Source organism: Sorghum bicolor, chromosome 8, assembly GCF_000003195.3.
Source record: "Sorghum bicolor cultivar BTx623 chromosome 8, Sorghum_bicolor_NCBIv3, whole genome shotgun sequence".
Lineage (NCBI taxonomy): Eukaryota > Viridiplantae > Streptophyta > Magnoliopsida > Poales > Poaceae > Sorghum > Sorghum bicolor.
This window is the reverse complement of record NC_012877.2, coordinates 5,636,110-5,654,474: the sequence shown is the minus strand read 5'-3', so window position 1 is coordinate 5,654,474 and position 18,365 is coordinate 5,636,110. Positions and strand designations below refer to the sequence as shown.

The 18,365-nt window shown below is 41.6% G+C and overlaps 3 protein-coding genes across 10 annotated transcripts; all 3 read left to right on the top strand.

Annotated features, from left to right (window-relative positions):
• LOC8076290 lies at window positions 1,196-3,269 on the top strand. The gene has a single exon (XM_002442859.2). It carries the CDS (start codon window positions 1,208-1,210, stop codon window positions 3,155-3,157), a length of 1,950 nt encoding a protein of 649 aa, XP_002442904.2. The 5' UTR covers window positions 1,196-1,207; the 3' UTR covers window positions 3,158-3,269.
• Window positions 5,796-12,408, top strand: LOC8076289 (protein-tyrosine-phosphatase PTP1). 8 transcript variants are annotated; one of them, XR_002446952.1, is made up of 10 exons: window positions 5,797-6,316; window positions 7,282-7,363; window positions 7,478-7,548; window positions 7,658-7,795; window positions 10,102-10,227; window positions 10,796-10,938; window positions 11,019-11,155; window positions 11,304-11,441; window positions 11,540-11,609; window positions 11,714-12,408. XR_002446952.1 is itself a non-coding variant. In XM_002442858.2 (9 exons), the coding sequence occupies exons 1-8, from the start codon at window positions 6,080-6,082 to the stop codon at window positions 11,606-11,608; spliced, it is 1,008 nt and encodes a 335-aa protein (XP_002442903.1). In that variant the 5' UTR covers window positions 5,831-6,079; the 3' UTR covers window position 11,609; window positions 11,714-12,408. The 8 variants fall into 8 exon arrangements, 3 of the variants coding, with proteins under 3 accessions (XP_021302080.1, XP_002442903.1, XP_021302079.1); XR_002446950.1 differs by having other exon boundaries at window positions 5,815-6,316; window positions 11,014-11,155; window positions 11,720-12,408; XR_002446948.1 differs by having other exon boundaries at window positions 5,815-6,316; window positions 11,014-11,155.
• Window positions 14,981-15,863, top strand: LOC110429798 (cysteine-rich receptor-like protein kinase 25). Its single transcript, XM_021446417.1, has 2 exons — window positions 14,981-15,188; window positions 15,292-15,863. Exons 1-2 carry the CDS (start codon window positions 15,045-15,047, stop codon window positions 15,754-15,756), a joined length of 609 nt encoding a protein of 202 aa, XP_021302092.1. The 5' UTR covers window positions 14,981-15,044; the 3' UTR covers window positions 15,757-15,863.

Genomic DNA, 18,365 nt, shown 5'->3' with positions numbered 1-18,365 from the left:
GGTAGATACGCAATATAACCAACATACCACAGCAAAGGAAGGCCCGTTAAATATGTAGCTTTATAGTAGTACCACGTTGTCAAATCATGGACTAATCAGTATAAAAAAATGTGTCTCACAAAATAGTCATAATCTATATATAATTAGTTCTTTTTAATTAATATTTAATATTTTATATATATGTTAAATATCCGATGAAATAGGGAGTAACCTTGAGAAACTAACAAAGTTCAAGCGAAGTGGGTTTTAGCCGACTTGTTTATCAACCAGCCTTCTATCTCGCGCATCAGCTGAATCTGTGTCCACATGGGGCCCTCGGCGAGCCCGCACCACAGCCTGTCGATCACCGGCGCGTTGGACAGCAGGAACTTGGCCAGCGCCCTCTGCGCGGTGCCTCCCTGGTAATGCACCAGGTTGATCTCCCTCACATTGCTCCTCAAGCAAGGGATCATGGCGGTCGGCGTCGCGAGAACCGAGTGCGGATTGTATGGTGCGCGTCAAGTAGCTCCGCCTCGCTGAAGCGAATGTAGTCTCCAAAGCCGTGTTCCTGGGGGTGGAAGGTCACTGACAGCGTCTCCAGGTTCGGGGCGTGCTCCAGGACCGTGCTCACCGCGGCAATGGCGGCGGTGTCGTCGTCGTCGTCGTCGTCGGGAAGGCATCCCCTCATCTCGAGGTGGAGGAGGCTCGAGAAGCAAGGCAACCTCATCGGCACGCCCTTGTCGAGGCCTGAGCCGAGGCGAGCGGACTCGAGGTGCAGGTGCTTGGCGTTCACAAACAGTTGCAGGAACTTCCTCAGGTTCACGAGCTCCTCCTCCGATGTCGCCTCTTCTCCGCAGATGTCGACCTTACAGCACGTGGCCAAGCGCGCGGTCCTTCAGCTTGCTCAGGCGATCGCCGTCGCCGTCGCCGACGCCGGAGCGCGACGTTGCGTGGGAGCTGTCCATCATGCCCGGCAGCTTTCAATCGGTCGAGATTGATTTCCAGAAACTTTTATTTATATATATATGGTTCATCATCGATCAGGGTTCGGTACGTTTACGTCGTCAAAGCACATCAGATCAGAGTCCATAAAAGACGGATCCGACTTTGGATTGGAGGAGTCCGATTCGATCCGATCCTCCGATGGCCAAGATCCATAAAAGACGGATCGTCGTAACGTAAGGTGAGATCGCATCACAAATCTACACAACACCGGGGAGCGCAGACGATGACGACGGGCGGCGGCGGCGACGGCGGCGACCGCTTGTCGGAGCTCTCCGACGATCTTCTCCGGCGCATCCTCTACTTCGTCCCCTCCAAGGAGGCTGCTCGCACCAGCGTGCTCTCACGGCGGTGGGGCTCGCTGTGGCGGTCGTCGGGCGCCGTCAACCTCGCCGTGCAAGTCCACGGTTACCAACATTTACAGTACGGCGACTCCTACCAAGAGACCGAGGAGGCCTTCTTCTTGAAGCAAGAGGCGTTCGTCCGCGGCGCCAAGGCTGCGCTCGACGCCGCCGAGACCCCCATCACAAGGCTCACCTTGCGTGTCGAGTCCAACGACCACGACGCCATGAGGACCATCGACCAGTTCCTCTGCAGCGGCAGGGACTGGGAACGCGCCGACTTGGTCGGCGCTGTGGTTTTCCACCAAGCGGCGCGCCGCGTTGAGGAGCTCCGCGTCGCCGTCGCCGCCGTCGACGTTGGAAGCTTCTTCCTTTACTATGAGGAAGAGAATCACAGGCACAGAGGGATCTATAGGCTCGCCTCCCTCCCGTCGTCGGACACCCTCCGCGTGCTGGACCTCACCTGGTGTGACCTCACCCTAATGGCCGCCGCCGCCTTCCCACTCCCACGGCTGGCGACATTGCGGCTAAGCTACTGCTCCGTTTATCCCAATGTCGTCCAGGCTCTGCTGGACGCCGCGACGGAGCTCACCACCGTGCAGCTGGAGTCTCTCTACTTCGTGTCGCCTCCGGACTCCCAGCAGAAAACGCAATTTCACTGGCAACAGCAAGACCATGATGAACTCGAACTCGACGAGGCAGTGTCAGAACCGCCGGTGCTACGCCTGAGCTTCCCGGCGGCGACGACCACGCTCGTGCTGGCGCTGTGCGGCATGCCGCCGGAGTCATCAGAAGATCGCCGTGGCAGGAGCAGAGGCGCCATCGAGATCGATGCGCCCAGGCTGCAATCCGTCAAATACAAGGGTCTCATTCGACGATTCACTCTACGATCGGCGGCACCTGGCGTTGCAAGGGTGGACCTGCATTTCCTCCGGCATCACCACGGCCCCAACCACCGGCATGACAGTGACGACGACAATGAGAAAGAGACAACACGCATGCTCTTCTGGCAGTTCCTGCACAGCTTCACCAATGCCAGGACCCTCAAGCTCAAGCTAGGAAACGACCTCAAGGACATTGCGGCCATTGGCGAGGCCAAGCGTGCCAGGCTCCTTTGTGCGTTCCCCAGGGTTGAGATCCTCGAGCTGGAAGGCGTCCATGGTGCCAAGAGCAAGACGGCGGCCGTCGCCATTGCCAACCTGCTGCATTGCTGCCCTGTTCTTGGTGAAATCATGCTGAAGCTGAGCACTGTGACAGCGAGCCTTAGCAAGGATTCAAGGTATGGACGTGACTTTTTGGAAAGGAAAGATAGATCGGATTACGCCAAGTCCATGGATCGATTCGTGCGCCGCCGGAAATCAAAGACGACAGCCATGTCCATGGAGGATAGAAGTTTTGGTGATCATAAGTATGATGATGTTGCTGGTATCAATGGTCTCAGTGGGCGCTCGTTCGCCTGCTTGCAACGCACTCTAAGAAGAGTTGGCCTGCAGTTCCAACTGGACAACAACTCCTTCTCCAGTTGCCTTGGACTGCGGCTTATCAAATTCTTCGCTGACCATGGCAAGGTTCTTGAAGAAATGTTTGTTGACACTGGCAACCGGAGACTAGACGAGCACCTCAACTTCAATGAGGAAACACAGATCGCACTCGCACCTAAACCTATCTCAGCCACAGCTTCTATCCAGCACAATAATCTGGCAGCAAGTTCTTCGGGATTTTCTAGAATTTCTAGTGCGTCGCTTGCTGATTCCACAACAGACCTTGCCAAGAGTACAGTCGGCTTTACGGTGTTACCCCTTCAAAGGCATGAAAAGATGGACTGCAAGTCTTAATCCATTGCAAAGTAAGATAACTAGATAAGAGATGCCATACAATGACCATCATCCAAGATATCATGAATAAACTGCTTATTTCTGAATTTTTTTTTTGTAAGATGGAAATGAAATACATCTTTTTGCTTGATTTGTCCTTGTCCTACAATTTACTTGCAAGATTGTGTCTTGACAATGTGCGTGCATGTAGAGGACAGCTTGCACAGGCTCCTTATATCCTTTGCCAATGTTTAGGCTTCGAAGTCAAAGAACAGAACAAAAGAAAACTTAAACGAAACCTTTTAGCAAGAACACTGCTTTGTGATAGTTATTATATGAGTTACCATTATGGTGGTTCTAAGAAAAATAGTGTAAATTTAGGGGGGGGGGGGAGCAAAACATAGGGTGATCACCATCATGGAAAATTACTGCTATACTCCTAGCTATTAGATTTTATTACACTATTTTTTATTACTCCTAGTATTATTTTTTATTAACATAAATCTATATTACACCTTCCATCCCAAGATATAACTATTCCTAGCTATTAGATTTTACTACAAATATAAGTACTGTCCAGATATTGGTGCTTCATTACTTGACGAGGCACCGGTTAGTTGAATATGCATATGCGTTAATTGCATTTGTGTAATTTTGTTTGATTGAGGGGTACAATATGCATGCGTTAGATGTGCCTTTGTATCTTGGTGATTGGCATTTTTCTTCTTCCTTAAGATGTTCTAAAAATGTTTGAAACCTTTACTAACAGCATCTCCAAGAGACTCTTTATATCTTTTCTAATTTACAGGAATAAAAATTTTGATGAAAAAAACCCTCTAGCAGTCTCTTCAATTGAATACAAATACATATATCATCTATTTCGGATTTCTCGCTACCCAAGTGGCCAGAGGGGAGTAAAATTATTGTTTTTCTTCTTTAAAATTGCTAATGGGCTCTACATGACCAATTCCCAATACTACGACAAAAGGCTCATTTAGTAGAGATCCCAATTTTAGAGAAACATTTCAGATTGAAATTCTCATAAAAAACGTTTCAGGTGATAAATTAGAATCATTTTATGAAGCCATTTGACTCGTAGACTAGATTCTAAATCTAGAAAACAGTGCTTTTTATATAAAAAGAATATAAATAAAAGTGTCCTACCAAAAAAATTCAATGTTTTTTGTGGGCAAAAAATAGCTTGAATATAACCAATTTTAACTTGTTGCACTTAAAAAGGACAAGTGGAAGAAATATAGTCGCTATTATACGGGAGAGACTAGAAACAGAACCTTGTGAACCCAGGGTTCATCCATTTCTCTCACCATTCCTGCTATCCAAACAGTGCCAAAATATATGAAATGTAGAGTTAATGTTGATGCGATGTTTTTGGGCATTGATCGACTACTCAAAGTAGTTATCGAGACTCGATAAGTGATAGTATTTGGTTATGGGACTCTAGCATTAGATAACCTTTCGGTGTACACCTTGGGCTTTTACATTGTACATCTTGTTCCATTTACTCTTGAAATTATTTTGATTACCTCCCTACCTAGGTTAGAAGTATTTTCGGAGGCGACTTCAACCTTTTCGAGCTAATTTCTTTTGTAAATATATGATAAGATTTTTAAATCATGGAAAAAATCTCAATGATTCTTAAAAAATCCAAAAAAATCCACATATAGATATTAGGACATAGCAAACCAAAATAAAATATTTATTGTGTAAATATCTGAAGAAGATTCCAAAACGTAAGATTCAACTCTAGGAAAATAGAAAATATATCCAATTTTCTTGAAATTTCCCAAAACATTTTAAGTGATGCCAAATGCGTTTTAAAACTTGTCCACAACTTGTAACCATCAGGAATGCAACATACACTGAATGTGATATTGCTAGTCGCATATCATGTTTTTGTTGTGAAAACTTTCCAAAGTGTTTTAAAACATCGATTAAGATGCTTCTTGAACTTTTACAGATTTTTTGGGATATTTTTCTTATTTTCCTAGAGCTAACTTAATTTTTTAAATCCTTTAAAGATACTTTCACAAGCTCCAAGTGTTTTATTTAGGGTTGATATTTTTCAATTTATCTTTAGAATCATTTTCTTAAAACTTTAAAAATTTAGAGATATTTTTTATGGTTTAAAAATCTTATTATTTAATCAAAATTTTAAATTTTTTTTAAAAAATAATGAAACCATGTTTAAAACTTAGAAGCCATTTATAAATGGTTTTAAGAAATGAAAGGGTAAAATATTTGGTTTTAAACTTTAAATAAAAAATCAGACTACATCAACAGTTCTCACGTATTTCCCCGTCTCAAAAAGATCGTTGTTATTGACTTTTAAACATCTTGTTTGACTATCCGTTTTATTAAAATTTTTATATAAATATTGTCTATTTTGATATAATTATGTGATCATTTAAGATGCTTTAATAATAATTTATTTATTTAATAATTTGTACAAAAATTTTAAATAAAATAAATGATCAAGTATGATATTTCAAAATAAAAAATGTCAATCTTTTTGAGACCGATGGAATAGTCACGTTCTCACAACTCACGAGAGGCCCAAGTCGAGAGAATTCGTGTATGTCCTCTGGGATGAACATGGCGTGCACGGCCTACGTGCCATCGATTAAGCCTAGCAATAAAACAATTTCGCCATTTAGCCCATTTTCTTCTCTGTAAATAAAAAAAATATTACGGGAGGAGAATTTTGTTCAATTTCTATTCATTTATTTATTATTATTATATCCAGGTCCACGACCACGACGCTACGCCACCGCGATCTACGCCGACGTCTCCGGCGGACCTTCGCGCGCCCTCCGCTCCCCTCTACCACCACCGCTGCCGCGACCCCGCCTCCGGAGCATCCTCGTTCTGGCTTCCCGCGCCGGCGGACGTCCTGGTGGCGGAGGCGGCCTCCGTGGCCTGTTGATGAGGGCCGCCACCGCTCTCCCTCGCCGATCGGCCCGGGCCCCGGAGCCGGGGTCCTCCTCCTCCCGGGCTCTTGCCCACGGAGCCGCCTTCAATCCCTTCGACGTCGATACCGACCCGCCGCCGCGGCCTGAGCTGTCGCCCGAGCAGATCGGGCTTTGCAGTGACGCGCTCGCGCGCTTCGAGGACAAGGGGAAACGCCCAGATGGCTTGTCCGACGAGTACAGAAAACTCTCGGTATGGATGATTGTTGTTCGATTCTGCTTGTTTTGCTTCGAAGCAAAGCACGGCTTTTGCTATTGGGTTGATTTAATGTGAAGCATTGGGGATCTGATCGGATTTTGTTGGTACGGGATGCCGTATATGGATACTACAATAAGTTAAATGTCTTCGCTAAACCCAACTGCAATATTAAATTTTAATCATGAGTAGTTTTTTTTTTTTAAAAAAAAATAGTAGAATGTGACTGCTATCAGGCTCGAGATTGATTTCTGTCTCTATCTATCTAGAAGAAAACGCAGCCAACGTTTCTTTACTCTAGGGTATTCATCATAAATGTAAGGTGTATTTTTTCAGGGAAAAGTCCTCATAAGTACATTTTGATTTTTATTAGTTTCTCTTGCTAGACCTTTGAGTACAAATCTATTGACACAGTGTTTTTACACTAAACACACAAAAATTGTCAAATTGTTGGTCAAAAGATGCAAGCTTTGACTATTTTTGAATCAAAATATGCCTTACCTGATGGACAGAACGAGTACGATTTCTTATTTATCAGGAACCTAAATATTATCCTCCCAACCATCCATGACAGACATATTTATTCATATCATCGTTTCATTAACCTTCCTGGAGATCATTCTGTAATACAATTCACCATATCAACCGATGCCTTCATGATCTGTTGATTGGCTGTTCTTCATTCTCTTCACTTAAGAGCCAGTTTTGGCATCTTATACAAATGCATGAATATCTATATAAGTTGTATTGAAAAACAATATAACTCCCATCCTAGAAAACTTTCAGAAACTGTCTTACAGAACACAACAGTTCATGATATTTTTATATTCTTTTGGAGCAGACATCATGTTGTATTTATTATAGAATATGCTTTGAATTTTTTTAGCAGGCTGCTGAATGCTTCTAGTCATGATGAAATCTATGCATTCTAAGTATTTAATGTTTCATGGCCGCTTTTGCAGGGTATTAGACATATGAAAACGATCAGTGTAGCTCATTATCCTGTTAATAGAGGAAAGAACCGATATATTGATGTCTTACCATGTGAGGTTCTCTGCCTGCATTTGTTTCCATTGTGACTATTATTCGTGTGCAACATGCAATTTCCTAGAACTAAAAGCATTACAAAAGTTGAATTTGATTCCTTCTTGTGTTTAGTTGATGATACCAGAGTACGGCTCTCAGCACGACCTCCAAACAATGATTACATCAACGCAAGCTTTATAAAGGTAAAACTTGTGTATCATTTATTTATGCATCTCAGGTTGTAGTGTATTCTTGATACCTGTTTGGGATAATTCAGGAGTAGCTTAAAGTTATGTTTTATGAGACTTGCAGGCTACTGAGAACAACAGAGTTGCACCATTTATTTCTACACAAGGTCCACTAGTGAAGACATTTGGAGATTTCTGGGAAATGGTTCATGAATATCAGTGCCCTGCAATTGTCATGCTCACTCAATTTGACAGTATTAAGGTAATAAGTGCTTGCATCAAATTACCTGTTTCACATCTTCCTTTAATTGACATATTGAACAATTAAAATGTTGTTGCATTAAGGTTATAAAATCTGTCAACTGTCATGCTGGAACTCATAAATGTATAAACTTGTTTACTCACTGGAGGAGCCAGGGCCTGGGCTGCCCAGGTTGCAGTCCTGGTTCCAAGCCAAAAAGGCAGTGCAAATCCTCTAGACATTGTACAAATGTCAAAGGTTCAAACTTCAAATGACTTAATATTGTATTAGCACTTGATAAGCCTGGGCCAAGCATGTTTCTTGCTCCACCCCTGCATGTACTTAAAAGAAAATATAATATAGAAAATTGAAAAACATTGGAGGCATGAGTTCTTGGATGATCTGGATTTTCTAAGTGCTTTCATCAATCACAAATAGTGAACTAAGTGGTACAGTCCTTGATTGATTGTACTCCCACTGTTCGTTTTTCTTGTACATATCTGTTACACCTAAAAAATACAGACTGCTTTTGTCCAATTGTGTGTGTGCTTGTGTCTTGGAAACTGCCAGCCCGTGCCTTCCTTTCCCATGCTGGATGACGACCCGGCCCCACCTCTGGTTGTTTCCTGCACAGCACCCGCAAGGTGGGAAAAAACGCAAAACTCCGAGTCGAGTCTGATACATGTATTATATGAGTACCAATCCCCATAGGCCCTGGTGGCGCTCATGCAGAAAGTCAGTGGCGAGGCGTCACCGATGACGAGGCTGCAGCCTGGAGGAGCCTGTCCACGAGGGCAACGGCGTCAAGGGCCTCTCGGGATTCTACATCATGGTGCAGCTGCTTATGGAGTTCCAGGAGATGGTCCTGGACACCTGCGCCACCGAGACAGCGCCGCATCTGCGTTCAATGCGATGGAGAGGTCTGTCTCTGCGCAGCTGGCAGCCATGGAGCAGTGGTGGCTCATGGATGCAGAGGTGATGTATTGTGCCGTAGTTGAGGGTTTTGTATCGGAGATCAACGTGGAATTAACCAAACGCGATCGTTATATGAAGGATAAGGATGTCCGATGCCTACACTGCGTCATAGCAGAGGTGCTACTTAGAAAACCTTGGACTAATTCCAATCTCTGAACGATGAAACTAGCCAGCTGCACTCAACATGGTGTATGTATCCCAAAGAAGTCAGAGAGCAGACTATGTTATAATTCAGAACAGCATCGTATCTCCCAAGAGGAAGCTGAAAGGCTAGCAGAAAGAACGATTGATTCAGAAATCAGATGTTCAAATTTAAGTGTGGTAAAATATTATAATCAAAATAGATCCAGCGATAATCTAGGAAGATTTAGTATGGTTGACAACACCAAGCAGTCGCCTGTCGCCCCCCTATCGATGCCGACAACCTCGGTGTTGTCCCTGACCATGACGCCTCTGGCAACGGCATGCGACCGGAACATGGTATGGCCTTTGTAGTGCATAGCATTGAGCACGGTGCTACGGTCACTAAGCGTCGGTCGGGGGCACAGCGAAGAAGCCGTCACCATAGGTGTGGATAAAATCGAGATCCGGTGCAATGCACGAGCATATATCTAGTTACACTAAAAAAAGTATCCGCTACACAAGTGCATGGAGCTGTTTATTTCTCAAGCAACAGCGCATGTCCATTCACAGGGCTGTGGTTGAGTAAATGTGTTGTCGCACGACATTGTCCTTTCACCTCCTTTGCTATTTAATCAACACCCCATCCTATTAGTAGCCTGTAGTAGTTGGCCCATGTGGTGTGGTTGTAGTTGGTGGGTTTAGTACCATCTTGGAAGTTTAGGAGGGTGAGGGCCAGCCTATAATCCTCATCATTCCAAACGTAGCACCTTTGGGTTAACCCTTTTACACGAAGCGAGGACGAAAGTGTCCTAACTTTGACTAACTAGGCTCAACTAATCATGCTGGTCTATGACTAATTGTGATTAGCCTGTTCAGTCCCATGGTGACTAGGATCGACTAGACAATTTGATAACTTTTGTTGATTTTTTACACTGGCGACCAACTAATGTGATCCCATAAGTTATTTTTGGGAGCTAGATGGCTGACATAGGTGATTTTTATGAAGATTATCTAGACCTGTACAGGTATCTGAGTATCTGACGTGATTAGGTGTGGTTTGGTATTTGGAGTCCTAGGTCGTATTTTTGCGAGAGTAATAGGTAATGATGATGAACTTTCAACTGTAGGAAGATCCACTGGTTTTCACTGTTATATACATATATGCATTGAAACACAAATATTTCATTTTCATCTGGCCTGTTGATGAAATTATGTCTAATTAATGACAGTGTGATAAATATCTTCCACTGGAAAGTGGACGACAAAAATATGGGAATTACGATATCAAGATTACGAAGACAAGAACAGATAGCCACCACTTACAGTTGCGTGATGTCAAGGTGCAAAACAATGAGGTAAAGAAATTTGAAAGGCATCCATGTGTGTGTTACTTCATTGTTCCTGATATTCATCTCACTAAGGACTTCTTTCTATTAAAGAAAAAATGCACACATGGACTTCAGTTTCTTGTTTGGTTTCTTCAATCTGCTAGTCTTTTCAGCAATAGATATCATTTTATTCCAAAACTTAGTATTTGTTCTCTCCTAGGAGTCTGATCATGATAAATTTCGTTGTATTAGATCTCCTAGTTGGTACATGGCATCCTTTCTTTTAATTTATGAATTCTCTGCCCTATTGATGAAGTATAATTGTATTGTTAACCCTAGGTTCTTACAAAGATATCAGTTATTCATGGATTTGCTGTAACATTGTTTAGTGATGGTTTAAATGATTAAATTTTGTGATAATGAAGATCACAGTTTGGTCATATGTGACAAAATGGATGTGGCCATCGTCATTGGTAGATGTCATACTTATTGTACTTTTTTAGTGGTGGTCGAAAATTTGTATTGCTTATTAGCCCTGTACATCTGTAGACATTTCATGATTAAGGCTATTCTAATTGTAAATTTCTCAATGTAGTCAGGCGAGGTTCATTCTGTACTCCATATAGTATATCCTGATTGGCCCGACCATGGAGTGCCAACTAATACCGATGCTGTACGACAAATCTGGAAACGACTGCATCACATTCCAACGGAACATCCTATAGTTATCCATTGCAGGTTTCCTTCAGCTCAGCCATGTCACCCTACACGTGCATTTTATTCTATTAACACTGTTATTGTATCTTTCTGCAGTGCAGGTATTGGAAGAACTGGTGCTTACATCACAATCCATACTACGATTGAGAGAATTCTCCTTGGAGATAAAAGCTCATACGATCTTGTTGAAACTGTAAAGAATTTTAGATCCCAACGAACTGGAATGGTCCAAACAGAGGTAAGTTGTGCTTTATTTTAATTTTATTTTTATTCGTGTGACCTGTTTTTTGGTGGCTCTTGTTGGATTCCATCTCTAGCCTACTGCCTACCTGAAGTCTCCAACTGCTTGAGACTAAAAGGCTTGCTGTTGTTTGTTGATTGTGCAGTCTGTTTTAGACTTTCACCTAAAAGATATCCCATGTCCAGCATAATTTCAGCACATGAAACAGAGCCTTGAAAAAGTGGCGCTCACATTACAATTTACAGAACAGTTATCAGTAGTTTCAGATGGACCTTTTCATAAGGTTACAGTACAAATGATGTTCTATGGTTTCAAGATAAATGTGTGCATGTGCTACAAACTATTTTGATGTTTTAAAAATAGCATATTTCTACTCTTCAGGAACAATACAAGTTCTGCTACCAGGCAATTGCTGACGAGCTGAAAGACCTGCTAAATTCAGATCATTGAGGTGGGTCACCCGAGAAAGACAGCAATATTGTTAACGCTTGTTATGTTTTTTAGGCATTTATATGCAATGCTTAAGCAACTCACATGCCTCACTTTACCTTTTAGCTGTAGGAAGATCTGCAGTGCTGTTGGTTATTCGGAATGGCCGTATTTCTGTGTGCACCATTTTTTGTGTGGATCTCTTGATAATTGATCGGCTGCGTCAAGATCATGATGGCACCATTATTCCAACATGAACTCCACTAGATTGTTACCACCACCTACTTGAGTGTAAAGAACCATAGGAAGCTTCATTTGTGAGCTTTTTTTGTATATGAACAAAACAATGTTTGGAACTGAGCTGTCATTTGCCAGGCAATTTGATTCCATGCTTTGAGGTTCAAATTGATCTGTGGGTGTGGGTGTGGGTGTGTGTGTGGGTGTTTTGAGTAGCTCCAGAATTTACTGATTGGCTTGGCTTCAGAGGTCTTCAATCTTGGCATGCAGCGTTGCATCAATATCTCCCATCCGCATTTCTCCTCCTTTGCTGTTACTCTATATTATTTTGTTTCGGAAACATTTTTTTGTAGAGAAGATAGTGAGGCAATGCCAAGTGTACGCCTATATTTAGAGGGCTCCAGATTCGATGGGCCCCAGGAGGGATGTAAACCGCTGCTAACATGGCCACAGCATGTGGCTTTTGGTGGAGGGCGGCATCAGTAGTTTGAGAAGCCAAGCTTCAGAAGCAGAAAAGTTGTAACCTATTGTTGAATTGAGATTTTATCTCAATATTGACTTTAATGATTGATTGCATTTGTCAATTTGTGCCTGTTCATTGTTGTTTCAAGAATGTTGATTACAATTTTTTGTTGTTTGGACGGTGAAAACTACAATATTCAGAGTATGCGTTGGACATTGAATATTGTAATGTTGTCTTTCTGAAGGTCGACATTGAACATACACCAATTGTGAATTTGACTCTTGTTGTTTGGACTGTGAACGCTGAATATGTCCATGTGATGACTAGACAATTCTATAGATATGATGCTCCTAGAATGTATGTTTGTGATTACAAGATGGAAGCACCAACTTGAGTGGAAGCATGACAAGCACTATACATGCTACAGGTTTGCAAATTGCTTTTTTCTTGCTTGCTTGCAAAATGGCAAAGTATATAAGTAGTGGCTTTTGAAAATAGAGTTATGATATTACGTCAGTTATCTATTTTTTGCAATTAGAGTTGCCACCTGATGTTTTGAAATGCTAGAAAATATGAATTTTTAAACCCGTAGCAACCCATGGGTATGAACCTAATAAATAAATAGTTTGAAGACTTTTTGTGGTCAGTTGACTAGGGTGCGTCTTCTATAGGAGCATCATACATGCTCTCGGTACTGGACTTTGCAGTCTGCAGCTTCCCGTCCTCATGCTTTCGCAGTACTCATTGCGGCCTCCAGCATCATCGAGCTAACATCGGGTAGTTCCTAGAATTTTACTATAATCAGATCTATTATCCTCTCCATTTCTTGTCCTCATATCTTTATTTGACGTAATTTCTCCCCTTAATTAATTAGCTCTTTGATATAATTGCCCTTTAGAGCATGTTTGGAAGCCTTGTGTCTCAGGTGAAATCCATTCTATAGACTACTTGTTAGCTGAAATATTGTGAAAACAAAATATTAATTATGTACGGATGCATATACTATCGACTACCTGTCCATATCCATTGTGGACCAAGCCGTTGACCCGTTGTAATTTTGTAAATGGTAACAGGTGATCAGGTCCGCTCCCCTCGCTCAAGGCTCAACTCGCCCCAATACTCACTGACAGTGCTCCCCTCGCTCAACTAGCCATACTCGGCGGCAGCGTCGAGGGATCCCTGCGCCGAGCTGGAGCTGGGGGCAGTGAGACCAAGAGAGGCGCAATCCATGGATGAGCGAATCTGACTGTAGTGACGCACAAATCCGTAGGGTGAATCGATTCAGGTATCCTCATCACGTTCTCATCATGTGTCTCCTGTGATTGTTTGACGTTGGCCTCCAGATTCTATAGTGATTCATCATGTGTTGATCTAAGTCCTAACCTATCAGTTGACTTGTGGTAATATGCAACAAAATATTTCACGATCACACATACAAGTGTTGCCATCCGATGTTTTTACTATAAGTTGCCTTCTGGTTTTGACACCTCCGTGCAATAATCCCTACACTACGAGTTTCCATTTGTCTTTTCACCTAGAGGATTTTACTATCCTTTGCTGGGAAGGTACCAAGAGCGTACCACAATTAATTTCTAGTAGTTTCTAAGGAGGTTGGGTACCAAGTTTGTTCCCTGTATATCATGTTATAATTCTGGCACCTAATACCTTTTCATCGAATATGTAAAATAAGCTATATATATTCAAATTTTGCTATTGTATTGTCTATAGTGAACCAATACACACTTGGTTTGGTGTACAAGAATTTCTCAATAACCAATGGGCAACAGAATCCATCCACAAGATAACCTGGAGAGGAAGTTGGAACTGCCATTGCAATATCTGAAAGACATCATAAATAATTTCGCTTCTAATCGAAAAATTGGTAGCGGCGGGTTTGGAGTGGTTTATAAGGTATGATCATATTTGCTTGTATTTTCTGACTCTTTGAGTGACAATGAAAGGTTAAGCTTTTGTCAAACGACACGCTAATAGTAAGTACAGTGCATATTTTCTTCTCTTATTAAAGCCGCTATATTAATAAGAGTATTGAAAACAGGGAATTGAACCTCAATCTCAGGTTGTGATAGCTGTGAAGAAGCTCAAACCGATTCTAGGCGGACAAGATAAGCAGTTTAAGAATGAGGTCAATCATATTGCAAGGGTCAATCATGATAACATAGTGAAATTGGTAGGCTACTGTGACGAAACAAAAGAAAGATGTGTGTACGATGAGTACTAGCAAAAGTACATTTGGGCTGAAGTACAAGATAAGCTACTATGCTGCGAATACACGTTGAAAGGAAGCCTTGATAATTATATTTTCGGTTAGATAGTGAGGCATATATTTTTTTGTCAGGTATATATGCTGAAGCTATTGTTTTAATTTTTTTTTGCAGATGAGTCCCTCAGACTTGATTGGCAGGACCGCTACAAAATAATCAACGGTATTTGCCAGGGCTTACATTACCTCCATGAAGGCCTGGATAATACTCCAATTATTCATATGGATCTAAAACCTCCTAACATATTACTTGATGACCGGATGGAGCCAAAGATTGCTGATTTTGGTCTATCGAGGTTATTTAGTGAAGAACAAACCCGGGCTTGCACCACCAACAGTGTGGGGTCAAAGTAACTCTCAACTTCTCTTGAGATATTGATGGTTTAACTTTTCAATTTTTTGTAATAGTCTTGCTTTGGTCTCTTATCATTTTCCCACATGAAACATACATTATTCCCCCATAATGCAGAGGATACATGGCACCAGAGTACCTTCAAGAAGGGAAGATTTCAACCAAGTCAGATATATACAGTCTGGGTATTCTAATCCTAGAGATTGTTACAGGAAAGAAGAATCCCCAAGTTGAAGGAAACATGTCTGGACAACACTTCATTGAGAATGTAAGAAAAAAATGTATATGAAAAAAAACCATATAATGTACTTTTGTTTTATTTTATCTTTTGTTTATTATCATGGTAATTATGTTTAATCCCAACTCTATAGGTACGTAAAAATTGGACTAAAATGTCCCAGATAGTGTCGAAGCATCCATTGCTCGGAACATATTCCCACCACCAGGTATATAGATGCATTGAAATTGGACTACGCTGCGTGGAGGTTAATCCGGAAAAAAGACCTTCTGCAGGAGAGATATTGTTGCATATCTTCTATGGAAATCCACACGTGAAGATAAGCTTGATGCATAGTCTCCGTGGCATGTTGATGAGGACCGCCGCCGCCATCCCTCGCCGATCATTGCGGCCACCGGAGCCAGGGTCCTCATCCTCCTGGGCTCCTACCCCTAGAGCCGCCTTCGATCCTTTTGATGTCGATTCCGGCCCGCCGCGGCAGCCTGAGCTGATGCCCGAGCAGATGACTGTTGTTCGATTCTGTTTATTTTGCTTGGAAGCAAACCACGGCTGTTGCTATTGGGTTGCTTTAGTGCAAAGCATTAGGTGGGGGATCTGATCGAAGTGTGACGGTATAGGATGCCTTGTATGTGATACTACAATAAGTTGAATGCCCTCACTAAACACAACTGCAATACAAGATTTTAATCATGAGTAGTTTTTTAATACAATTTCACTACTTTCAGGCTCAATATTGATTTCTATCACTGTCTAGAAGAAAAAGGCGCCAAAGTTTCTTTGCGCTAGGCTATTCATAAATGTAAGGTGTATTTTGTCAGGGAGAAGTCGCTATAAGTATATTTTGACTTTTTAGGTTTTCTTGATATTTGTTATCAATCGCTCTAAAATCAACATTACACATATAATTATTCATATCATTGTTTCACTAACCTTCTTGGAGTTGGAGATAAACTCAAAAAGGGGTGTTCCGTCATTCTGTAAGATGGCCAATTCGCCATATCAACCAACGCGTCCATGATCTAATCAGCTGTTCTTCATTCTGTTCACTTAAGGGCCCAGTTTTGGCGTCTTGTACAAATGCATGAAGATCTATAGAACTTGTATTGAAAAACAATATAACTACCATCCTTCAAAACTTTCAGAAACTGTCTTACAGAACACAACAGTTCATAATATTTTTATTCTTTTGAAATAGTCATGATGTTGTATTTATTATATAATGTGGTTTGAATTTTTTTAGCAGGCTGCTGAATGTTTCTAGTCCTGATGAAATCTATGCATTCTAAGTATTTGATGTTTCATGGCCACTTTTGCATGATATTATGAAAATGATCTGTGTAGCTCATTATCCTGTTAATAGAGAAAAAACTGATATATTGATGTCTTACCATGTGAGGTTCTTCCTCCAGCATTTGTTACCATTTTGATTATTATTTGTGTGCAACAAGCAAGATTCCCTAGAACTTAAAAAGCATTACAAAGTTGAATTTTATTCCTTTCTAGTGTTTAGTTGATGATACCAGAGTACGGCTAAAATCCTCAGCACGGCCTCCAAACAACGATTACATCAACGCAAACTTTATAAAGGTAAAAACTTGTGTTTCATTTATTTATGCATCTCAGGTTGTGATGTATTCCTTAATCCTGTTTGGGATAATTCAGGAGTACCTTAAAGTTATGGTGTATGAAATTTGCAGGCTACTGAGAACAACAGAGTTGCAACATTTATTTCTACACAAGGTCCACTAGTGAGGACATTTGGAGATTTTTGGGAAATGATCTATGAATATCAGTGTGTATGATAAATTTTTGGAATATAATATTCCCTGTGCCAAGTAACACGGGCTGCCAGCAGGGAATGACCCATGCAATATTTTTTATGTACGGCTCTATGAATAAGCATATGCTATGACTTCTTAGAAATTATATGGTGTTAATTAAGTTCGTACGTTCAATGATCTCTGGATCGACCCATGGACTGAAATTTGGTCAGGTCCCATGACATGCTAAAAGTTTATCGGAGCTACTTGCATGCATATATGCATGACGAGTGTGTATATATATGGTTAGTTTCTTTAACTAGCTAGCTTATTCCTAAATAACATAGGTATGTACCCATGTATGGATCCCATGTCCTGACGTATATGAGTCTCCATGGAATACGTATTGTCATAGACACATGATTATATGAGGAGTTGAAGACGAATCATATGCACGTATTGTATACGGCTTATATATAAGCAGAGCGCTATGTAGAACCGATGTGGTCCATCTCGGCTAGCCTAACTTAGCCTGGTGATTGTTTGGGCCTTAGTTGGATTCTTACGCAAGCATAAAAAGTCTTTTAGAAGAATCGATAACTCCTTGAGTGGATAATCATCACGGGGCTTCACCTTGCCTAGGAAGGAGACAACTCCGAGTATCTCGCACCGGCCAACGAGTCCCAGGCGGCGACGCATACTTGCACTAGTACAGGGAAGGGCTTTAGCCCCGGGCCGTAAGCGCCTTTAGTCCCGGCTACGGAACCGGGGCTAAGGTTTCGAGACTAAATGTCCCACCTTTAGTCCCGGTTCCGTGGATCGGGACTAAAGGTCCACCTTTAGTCCCGGTTGGTAACAGAAACCGGGACTAAAAGGTGCGCCAGGGTGTGCCACCTGGCCTCCACTTTTAGTCTCGGTTGTTGCTACCAACCGGGACTAAAGACTTTTTTCTTTTTTCTTTTTTTTTCTTTTCATTTGGTTTTCCATTTAGGGTTTACAATTATGTTATTGTTATTTTCGAATGCGTATTGTTTGCTGGTAGTTTATGGAACGCGCACCTATATAATTTATATAATTTAAAGGATTACATATAAATATACTATAAAACACTATATATATATATAAATAATTATATCTATAGGTCCATAATAAAATATTTACACATATGCTTCACGGACAAAGTATTTACAACACAATTTTTCTCCACCACTCAAGCATCGTACAAATGATCATCGTTATTTGGTTTCATCTGCTCCTGAGGGTTGAAATAGCACTCGCCGCCGGAATCCAGAACTTGGTCATTAAGAAATCCTGCGATTGTCTCCTGAATTCCTTTTAGGCGCACCGCATCCAACACCTGCTCCTTCAGCCACATCTCCTTTAATAGACATTAAAGAAAAAAGTTAGAGATATGAATAGGATTTATTAAATAGCAACAAATAAATGA